The following is a 10,652-nucleotide window of genomic DNA, read 5'->3' as shown; positions in this document are numbered from 1 at the left end:
TTGCTAAACAGAGATTATCCACCTTTTTATGTCATGAATTCATATTGCAGCCTACACTGTTATCAGTAGTTTTAATCTGGCATTACGCTATATTAAGGTTTAAAATAAACATAATGCTTTTTGGAAAACACTTGTTTCATTGTTTATGCTCATAGAAGTTTACCTTCTGATGACCACAAACCAGAGGTCATCCGCCTTTTTATTTGCCACTGCTTCCCTGTTTGTGTACTAATATATCTGTGTTATACTACTAAGTTGTATTCTCCGTTTTGTTTGCATTGCAATTAAAAATCAGCCAATTGGAACAGCCGGAAGGAGGGCTCGTGCGCCCGGAGCAAGGCTGGCGAGACCTGCCAATCACACCCCGGGTAACCAATCAACGGGGACGCACAGGGTAAACATCCGCGCGTCGTCAAGCTTGGAGGGGGGCGGGACTACACGGCCTGTCAGAGAGAGAGAGAGGGAGAGAGAGAGATATAGAGAGAGAGAGGGAGAGAGAGAACAAGCGAATGAGAGAAGAGGCTTGCAACCATCGCCTTACACTGTTTTACTGGATTGTACTTCAACGGGAGTTTGCGGTTTGGCAGGTTTATATACATCAAAACAGAACAAAGAGATAGGCTCTACAGTGCTATAAAAGAAGAGAGAGAAAAGAATAAAGCGAGGGAGAAATCTCGGCGACTGAATTACAAAAGAACTGAGGACACTCTGCTAATGTTTTTCACATCCAAAGGGGACATAAACTGGGACTTTGTACATTGTGGAGAATTTGCAAGGCTTTTTTTCTGCGACCACCAAAAGTTTGTTTGGGACAAAGCTTTTTTTCCTGTATATTTGAATTTTAATGTTCAGAAATTCATCCCGGTGCAAAACTTTCTAAACGGACTGCACATGGTTTCAAAGGGCTTTTGAAAACCTGGAATTTTATTCGTCGATATCCATGCATAACTGTTTGAAATAGAATGTTGTAAATACTTACGGATTTTATCCATTTTTCTGCCACCATTTTGAACCTTTTTGCGTTTTTACGCACGTCGATGGTATTTGCCAAAAACCTACCCATACTTTTAAAGTTTGAATAATTCATGAGATACAATTTGCCTGCTCGAAAGAAGTGACTGTAAAAAGGGAGGGGGGTTATCCACAAACATATTCATAAGGGTTGACGGAATGGCCACCGCGGCTTCCAATCCTTATCTGCCCAGCAATAGCATCTTATCGTCCGGCTCCATCGTGCACTCTGACTCCGGAGGTGGTGGCATGCAGCCGGGCAGTGCTGCGGTTACCTCTGGGTCTGGGGGCTACAGGGGGGACCCCTCCGTAAAGATGGTACAGAGTGACTTTATGCAAGGCGCAATGGCAGCGAGCAACGGGGGACACATGCTGAGCCATGCCCATCAGTGGGTGACATCCCTCCCGCACGCCGCAGCGGCCGCAGCAGCAGCCGCAGTCGCTGCAGCTGAAGCCGGATCGCCCTGGTCGTCGAGTCCCGTCGGCATGACGGGCAGCCCGCAGCAGCAGGACGTCAAAAACTCCGGCAGAGACGATCTACACACGGGCACCGCGCTGCACCACAGGCCGCCTCACTTAGCTCCCCACCAGACTCACGCCGGGGCTTGGGGGAGCACGACTGCGGCGCACATTAACTCCATATCCGGGGGGCAGCAGCAGCAGCAGTCGCTGATCTACTCCCAGCCGGGGGGGTTCACTGTGAACGGGATGCTCAGTCCGGGGAGCCAGAGCCTGGTGCACCCGGGCTTGGTGAGGGGGGATACCCCGGATCTGGACCACGGCAGCCACCACCACCACCATCACCACCAGCATCCGCATCACCAGCAGCACCACGGCGTCAACAGCCACGACCCGCACTCGGACGAGGACACGCCGACCTCGGACGACCTGGAGCAGTTCGCCAAGCAGTTCAAGCAGCGGAGGATCAAACTGGGCTTTACGCAGGCGGACGTCGGCTTGGCTTTGGGCACCCTGTACGGGAACGTTTTCTCTCAGACAACCATTTGCAGATTCGAGGCTCTGCAGCTCAGCTTCAAAAACATGTGCAAGCTCAAGCCTTTGTTAAACAAGTGGCTTGAGGAGGCTGACTCGTCCACCGGCAGCCCCACCAGCATCGACAAGATCGCGGCGCAGGGAAGGAAGCGAAAGAAGCGCACCTCCATCGAAGTGAGCGTAAAAGGGGCTTTGGAGAGCCACTTCCTAAAATGCCCCAAACCCTCGGCCCAGGAGATCAGCTCCCTAGCGGACAACTTGCAGCTGGAGAAAGAGGTGGTTAGAGTGTGGTTTTGCAATAGGAGACAGAAGGAAAAACGGATGACGCCCCCAGGAGTGCCACAGACGCCGGAGGATGTGTACTCTCAGGTCGGCAATGTGAGTGCAGAAACACCGCCCCCCTCCATGGACTGCAAAAGAATGTTCAGTGAAACATAGAAACAGCACACAAGAATATTTTATATGAAATTAAACTGATAAAAAACACACAGACTATCGCCAAGATAGCCAAAACATTTTTTTGATACTGTGATTGTGAGGGAATATGAATGAGACTGCAAATGTGTTATATATTTTTCACCAGAAAAAAAACAGCAACCTCCCTTTTTCCTCCCAACCCTCCCCCCAGAACGCACCGTTAACCTTCTTCCAGGCCCTAAAATGTCTTAACCTAAAAGGTTCCTTCTGCTTTTTTCTTTCAGGGACATTTTTTAGTAGATTACTTAAAAGATGCAAGTGAAGCGAGCGACCAGAGGGTGACAACTACAAGTTCATTCCACCAGGTAATTTTGGCGCATTAAAACACAACAAGAGGAAACTCAGACCAAGTGTTATAATTTTTTCTCTGCCTCCCAAAAATATTTCCCCTTTTTAAGCTGTGTTTGATTTGCGAAGAGACAAAGGAGCAGGCATTTGTATATTAGAAATGGGACTACCCCCCTTCCTCCCCCCATTCCCCAACAATAACAGAAGGAAAAACTGCATCAATATGAAGAAGAGTGGCATCCACGAAGCTTCCATCATTATTTTGTTTTACTTTTTTCGGGGTGGACTGCATGGTTTAATTTTTTTACACATGGAGGATTGAATTTTTTGAGGCCCTCAGAGCCCAGAGACTGTCCCCGCCTGATCTCAAAGATCACACCTTTCTTTCAAATGGGTTTTTTTTTTTATTTAAGGGACTTTAACACCGTGAGTGGATTTTTTTTTCAACAAATAGAGCATAAGACATTTGAAAAGACTATCTTCAGCTGCACTTATTTGAAAAAATCTCCTCTGAAAATCTGTTGCCAAGTGTGACTGAGTGGGTGCTGTGGATATACTATTAATGCTGCCCTTTCTAAGCAGTATTCTTTGGTAGGTTTTAATAAACAAAACTCTGTAAAGCCGGCAATATAGAACACTAGATCAGATACTGATCTGAGTTATTTACTTTATATTTTTCATCAGAATGACTTGTTTTAATATTTTATTCGGAATACATATGAATTATTCCAAACGGTAATTTATTTTTCCCCCAGGAACTTGTGTAAGATGCTTTCCCTTTCTTGTTTCTCTCTCTATATTTTTTTGACCTTATTTGTTTTTGTTTAATTTTGTATTATCGTTTCTAAAGGAGCACAAATCACCATAAGCTGACATTGACCGTTGTTAGGTAATAAGGGTATATTTTGATGTGATAATTTGATTGTAATTTAATTTCAGTAGTGGTTCCGTACGAGCTGATTGAGACACAATAAATTTGTTAGAATGAAATGCAGTCATCTTGTCTTTTGAAATTTATATTCTTATCATATATTGGGCTGTTTTTTGGCATTATTCTGTACAGTCTCTATTTATGCTCTTTTTGCCATGCACAGCAGCAGAACCTAATGAAGAAAATGGTGGACTATTATGTCCCAGATGAAGCTGCGAGCTAATAATAACCTTAGTCTAGAAAAACGTCGAAGAAAATGTTTAAGCGCTTTCCAGTTTGATTTAAGTGAAAATATAGATATTAACACATCCAACTATTTTCTCCCTTATTGGGAATCTCTTATTATATTATTTTGTATAAGCTGCCGTGTTAACATATACCTTGCTATGCCATTGCCTAACTCAAAACACAGGTTCACCATCACTGTTATCATCATTCCATAACTATATATTACCATTTAAATTCAACATCACAGCCAGTTGCAGGCCTGCACAATGGCTCGTCTGTTTGTTTACATCTGGTTCCTCTTCAGGCCTTGGGCAAAACGCGCCAGCGTTTTCTCTAAACGCCTTAAACTGAGATATAAAACACATGCAAGCATGAAAATGAGCAAAAAATAAAGGTTGAATTTATTTTGTAATGGTGGAAAAAATATCAGTGGCTATGGTCGCTGGGTTATAGACACGCTTCAAACGGAGTAGATGGATGTGTCCATTGTGGTGATGGTTAAGCTTCCTAATATCCTGGCTGCATGTTATGTAATATGAACGTTACAGCTCAGTATAGCCCAGATAAAAGAGCACATATAATACTGATACAGACAGATTTATTGTTCTTCCACGCTTTTGAGTTTCATTTATGCGCTCGCCAATGCAGCGGCACTTTTACAATGGGAAGCCCCGTCTCATCTGCAAAATAATTGCTTTGTATTAATTGAAATAACCTACCAAAATCACGACTTGCCTGTATTTGTTGGGACGGTGCAGGCCTGGGAGAAACTTGCTTTAAAGGCGCATGCAAGATGAGGCAGTGCTTCAGATGAGAAAAAAAACAACAACAATGTGGTGTAATGCATTGCACGAAGTGGAAAAGCTCTACGTGCACATCCATGCAAATCCATCCACATTCACATATGCATATAAAACTCCATCCACATGCATTTGACTCCATTCACTTCCATATAACTCCGTGCACAGCCGTATAATCCCATAAAGCTCCATATTCTGCGGGACAGGCCCACAGAAGGATAAAGCTCCCAGCTCTGTTTTACAGGCAGACTCTATAGGTCCATAACTTGCTGAGCTGACATGTTGTTTTAGGATCCGGGGCACTGGGTCAGATAGCTTATTGATTATGTCTGTCCAATGCTGAGGAGCCCCACAGGCTGAGCCTCTACAACAGTTTACCAGGGATGAAACAGTAAACTGCTATTTGACATGTTGAAGTGGTAAAAATACCAGCTTGTTGTTTCAGGACTTTGACAGATTGTGGCCAAAGCCGATTTACACTCTGTGGCAGTCAATAGTGTTTTATAGTGGCCTTAATTTTATGGTATTTCTTTATATATATAATACCGCTATGGGATATATTATATGGTTTACAGTTCAGCTGTGATGTTTATATAGTATCACTCTAAATTTATTATAGGATTACTCCTACTGTAGTTCATTTTAGTGAAGGTCTCCACGTCCCTCTGAATGGGAGAGTGTTCACGGTCTGCAAATGAAACAAATGTGTTCCTGGGTTTCAAACTTTTTTTTCTTCTCTTTTTTTTTCTCGAGTTGTCTTGCTCGCCTATTCAGCAAAACTCACAAAACGTGTCTTCTCGCTGGAGGATTTGAATTTCGCGGATGATTTCCCATACTAGTTGCTTAGCAACTGAATTCAATGTTATAGAGAAGTAGGCATCATTTTTCTTTGTCTCCATTAGTAAAAGTGCCAGTCAGACACACGGGATATATTTATATATATAGATATATTTTTTGCAAAGGCTAATTTCAAAGCCGTGGATTTCTAGAAGCCAAGTTTGTGCGCAAATAAAAATGCAGAGCCTGTCTGGGGGTTAGTGCCAATAACTCACATTTTCCTAGATGAACCTGGCTTAAACGATGTAGTCTGCTTATAATATCTCCAAGTAGCTTTTACAGCAATATTTAAATGTGAAGGGAGTCTACAAATTCTCGCCTAAATAATGTCAGCCCAAGGCAATATGAGGTAGAAGTCTGATTTGGGGATTTTTATTTTTAAACTAATTTATTTTACATATAATCAGTAAGAGTTTACGAGATATGGCATGTAAGGTGTGTGAGGCTGTACTTAGGCCTCACAGTATAGTCTACCTATGCACTTGCTCATCATGCATGCAGTTCTTGTGCGCCTCAGTATAAAAGCCAATGCAAAGTCACATGACGTGCTAAGATAAGCCTGCTACACTGCCCGGCGCACAGGACCTTCACTACAGAAAGAAATACTTGAGTTTTGTTGCAGCTACACCAAGTTGACTATAACAAATCCTATACAGCAGACCTATGCATTTACATTGTGCACGTATATGGATTGCGCAAAATACCATTTTGAGCAGCCAAGTGCCTGCATGCCTTGTGCAGAAATATCCCAATCTAGGGAGAGATTTTACCAAGGGCGACACAAAAAGAGTTTCAAATCTCATAATGGGTTTTGATCCGCCTATTCTCCCACAGCTTTGCCTTTTTCATGGGTCTTCAAAACCAAGTTGGCAACAGCGTGTGTGTGTGTGTGTGTGTGTGTGTGTGTGTGTGTGTGTGTGTGTGTGTGTGTGTGTGTGTGTACACGGCAGCGCAGGCCTGTGCAGAGATACGTTCAGGCCTATAAGGACTGGCTCTCCCTTTTTTATTGATTTAGGACGCCAGTGGCCCAACAGGCTCGTCGCGCCCATTCACACTAATTAAAGCTGCTCGTTGTCACAGCGCTGGGTTTTAAAACGAGGCTCGACCACTGATTGAAGGTATTCCTGATTTTGTCCCATACACCAAACTTTTAACACCTAATTATTATTACGATGTCATAACCCTGTCAATAGGAATCAATCACATTGCATCCACTTTCTGACACCACATTTTAAGTCGATGCTTTTTTGGAAGCTATGACCGCATGAACAGGCCTATTAAAATAAATGAGCTTTAATCGCAGTGTTTTGATATTATAGAGCCCATACATTTAAAGCTTTAACAGATCTAAAATAAAAGCATGTGTCTATTACACTATATTCACACACTGATATTATTTAGGTCAATACAGTTGTGTTTGTAGGCCCTGCACCACCTTAAACGAAAGCTGCTTCAATTTCAAGGGTGATATTGCATTTATTACAGGCTTTTATATTATAAACAGACACCTTTATTATAATATTTCCTGCTCTAGATAATATTTTACACTTGTAGCTATGTTTATTACATGCTTAGAGGTCTAAACCAACTTAAATGTGAGGTATTTAGACGTTCAGATTAATATTTCATTTATTATAGGCCATTATATTTGAGGTATACTTTAATTATATTTAATGCGTAGGTGTTTAAATGTAGATATACACTTGTAGTTGTGTTTATGCCTTGTTATAGGGCTGAAACAACTTAAATGTAAAGTAATGAGACTTTAAAATTGTTTTCCCATATAGTATGGGCTTTTATACAAGACGCACACTTCAGTTATATTGTATACTTGGGTTTTAGATACAGCTTTATATCATGTAGTTACATTTTTTATATGGTTTTCTGCCTGGTTATATAGGACTGTGCCACTTGAAATGCAGCAGGCCGAGGTAAACCTTATTGTGACCTGAGGAAAATGTGCATACACACAATGCTTTCCCTCATATTGTATTTACTCCACGTGTCGAGCACATGAATATGGATTATTCTGAGCTGCTCTCCACGGGGAGGCTTCCTCGTCCACGTCCACATGTATTTATTTTTGCTCCATACACCACAATGTAAGAAAGTGGGGTTAAAAAAATCAAAATTTCGCCTGGTTTTGATTGATGCCATTTGATTATAGCATCTCTTGTTAATATCTTCTTTATATTTTGCTCACTATCATCATTATCTCCTCAATTGTAACCCCATAAAAATTATGGGTGTGGTGTTGGCGGTTGACTCACTAGTTCTAACATTATTCCTGCTTTGTTATATCACAAAATCACACTGCACTTATTATCACTAGACACACCCAAGTTGCATGAATTATCTCGTTTCTTACTAGTTTCTTATTCATTATTTTTATTTACATTTTTAATTTTTTACAGCTCAAGTTTTTAGATAAATCATAAGTTATTATTACGTGACACGCATTAACATTACAACAGCAATGTAAAATTATTAATTTGAACAAATGTCTAATAAGCCTATTATTATTATTATTATTATTATTATTATTATTATTATTATTATTATTATTATTATTAATAATAATAATAATAATATGTGGGTGACCAGGGCAGCTGGGTAATATATAATGATTAGATTATTGTTATTATACCAGCAAGACCTTCATCGTAGCTGTGTTGAATGACGAGGAGACAAAATGACTAAAACGACATTTAATGGTGACTTATCACCTCTTTCGCAGCAGAGAGCAGAAACCTGACACTCTCTGCGTTTTGGAAAATAATTTAAAGAACCTCTCCAGATTCGCCCATCAAATGCAGACCAGTGCCTAAACAAGAGGCAGAGAGAGAGCATTAGGCCTACATGTAGGCTTTATCAACTCTCTATCCCTTTGTAGCAGCGGGAGAAGAGAACAGAGGAGAGAGGAGAGGAGGACGTTTTAAAATATGACGTGACTCTCGGGGGTTTCCTCTCTATAAATTGTGAAGGTCATGGTTTTCTGAGCAGGGAGGATGGATAGGTAGAGGAGGGGTGAATGGAGTCTGAATGCAGCTGAGCCATAGACTGAGGTAATGTGCTTCAGCATCTCATCTGCCTGTCTGCATTTCAAAAGCACAGAAAGCCTTGTGTAGTCTAAGTTTTTTTTTCTCCCTTTAACCCCCCTTTACCCGCATGCACGCCAGCCGTGGATTTAATGCCTTTTTATACAGCAACATGAATGATTCTGTTATTTGATTACCGATACAAAGACATTTATAAGTGACAAATAAGGATAGTTTCTAGAAGGGATGTGAGATGAAACACTCAACTTGCACTACAAATCAGATTTAAGCGCTGAACTGCGCCACTACACCGTCCCATAAAGAAGAGCTCTAACGAAAAATCTCTATAATATCCCTATAATATTCCTACAGGGACTTATGGTATCTGTTGCACTCACCAGTGTATATAATGACCTTATTATATTTATGGCATTCTTATCTCCTATATTATCACAATAATATTCCTATAGGAGCTTTATAGCGACCTTATGGTGCTTGTCTTTTATCATTGTTATTATTTTTACTTCCTATAGTATTATATATTATTCTTTTATTCATTTATGAGCTTATAGTGACCGCATTATCGTTATAATTTAACCATCTTTGACTATTATTTCTATCACCATAATATTACTATAAGCACTTTATTTACTTCAGGGACTATTTTACTTTATTTTTAATCGTCTTTAGTGTCATTATAATACTCCTCTAACTTTGTGACTTTGCAAAGAACTAATTTGATTTATTTTGCCCAGTGTCGTATTATAATAAGTTGTGCTTGCTGTGGGAAGTTTTTGGCCAGAGAAATAATCCCGGGTCTTTAGTAGAGACCAGTCCCCAGTGAGCAGCGTTCAGACCCTGAAACCTCGTAGAAACGCAGATTGGCTGCAGACTGTGTGCGCTCACCCTTGGCACCACGATCGCTCAAGATCCCAAACCCTGCGCGCACACACACACACACACACACACACACACACACACACACACACACACACACACACACACACACACACACACACACACACAAACAGGTAAATATTTATTTGTGCATGAAAAATAGTAAGGAATTTGTCAAGAGTTTGTGTGTGGCGAGGTTGCTCTCTAATTTGTCTCTGACACAGTCTTATTAAAATTCATCATTAAGAGGGAATTTGTCTTTTGGGGTGAATATATGGGGGAGGAAAAACTTGCAGCGATAAATTGGACAAGACTAAGCCAGCCCACAGAGGCGAGATTTATACCTGAATATTGAATGTGATAAAAATAAATAAATAAAATAAAAACAAATAAATAAACATTTTCGTGTCTATAAATAATTCTTTTTCTCCAGATAAATTAGTTACCCAGGATATTGTACCTTAAAGTATTATTATTATTTTTAATTTCATTCAGCGACAGTAACTGCATCTGGAAAAAAAAGCCATTTTAGATGTATTTATGACTGAAAATATTTAAACCAGCTTATTTGTGTACTTTTTAAAGAACTTTTCCATACAATCAGTAGGCCTAATATTGTCCAATTTCCAACATTAAAATGAAATAAAATTATCCCTCCTTGGTTTGAATGTTTTTTGCTATAAAATACACCACCGTGTTATTGATACAACCAAGATTTATTCACCATAAAGCCCATCTATCCTTTTTGATGAAGGCACCAGATGCATTGAAGTGAACCTCTCCCACTGCAGCTTCCCTGACCTTACAGCGCCATCCAGTGGCCACGCGAGCCGACTCCAGTATATAAATATATATTTTCCCTGACAGGACTTTTAATGTTCCTGTCATTATCTCCACCAGAAGCAACTGTCTTAATCAAAACCAGATAATAAAGATGACATTTTAATGTCGTTTGAATTATGAATCAAGCTATTCGGATTTGTGCTTTATTGCAGGAGGTGTAGCCTATTTTTTTCAATGATTTTTTTATGACACTGTATATCTTTGTAGGTCTATATTAAAATATCAGACATGCATCTGTTTAGGTTAAAGGAGCTGGCTTTTACAAAGTTCTTGAAATCTATTTGGTTGCATTAAAGTATAGCAAAAGTA

At 40.3% G+C, this 10,652-nt stretch overlaps 1 protein-coding gene across 2 annotated transcripts; it reads left to right on the top strand.

The window, feature by feature from the left end:
• The first annotated feature begins 537 nt into the window (after positions 1-537).
• Positions 538-3,724, top strand: pou3f3b (POU class 3 homeobox 3b). Of its 2 annotated transcripts, XM_030066699.1 has the most exons (3): positions 538-2,382; positions 2,706-2,786; positions 2,974-3,724. In XM_030066699.1, the coding sequence occupies exons 1-3, from the start codon at positions 1,171-1,173 to the stop codon at positions 3,301-3,303; spliced, it is 1,623 nt and encodes a 540-aa protein (XP_029922559.1). In that variant the 5' UTR covers positions 538-1,170; the 3' UTR covers positions 3,304-3,724. The 2 variants fall into 2 exon arrangements, with proteins under 2 accessions (XP_029922559.1, XP_029922568.1); XM_030066708.1 differs by having other exon boundaries at positions 2,706-3,079.
• Positions 3,725-10,652: the final 6,928 nt, after the last annotated feature.

Source organism: Myripristis murdjan, chromosome 2 (assembly GCF_902150065.1).
Source record: "Myripristis murdjan chromosome 2, fMyrMur1.1, whole genome shotgun sequence".
In the NCBI taxonomy this organism is placed as follows: Eukaryota; Metazoa; Chordata; class Actinopteri; order Holocentriformes; family Holocentridae; genus Myripristis; species Myripristis murdjan.
The sequence above is the reverse complement of the archived record's forward strand: the minus strand, read 5'-3'. Positions and strand labels throughout refer to the sequence as shown.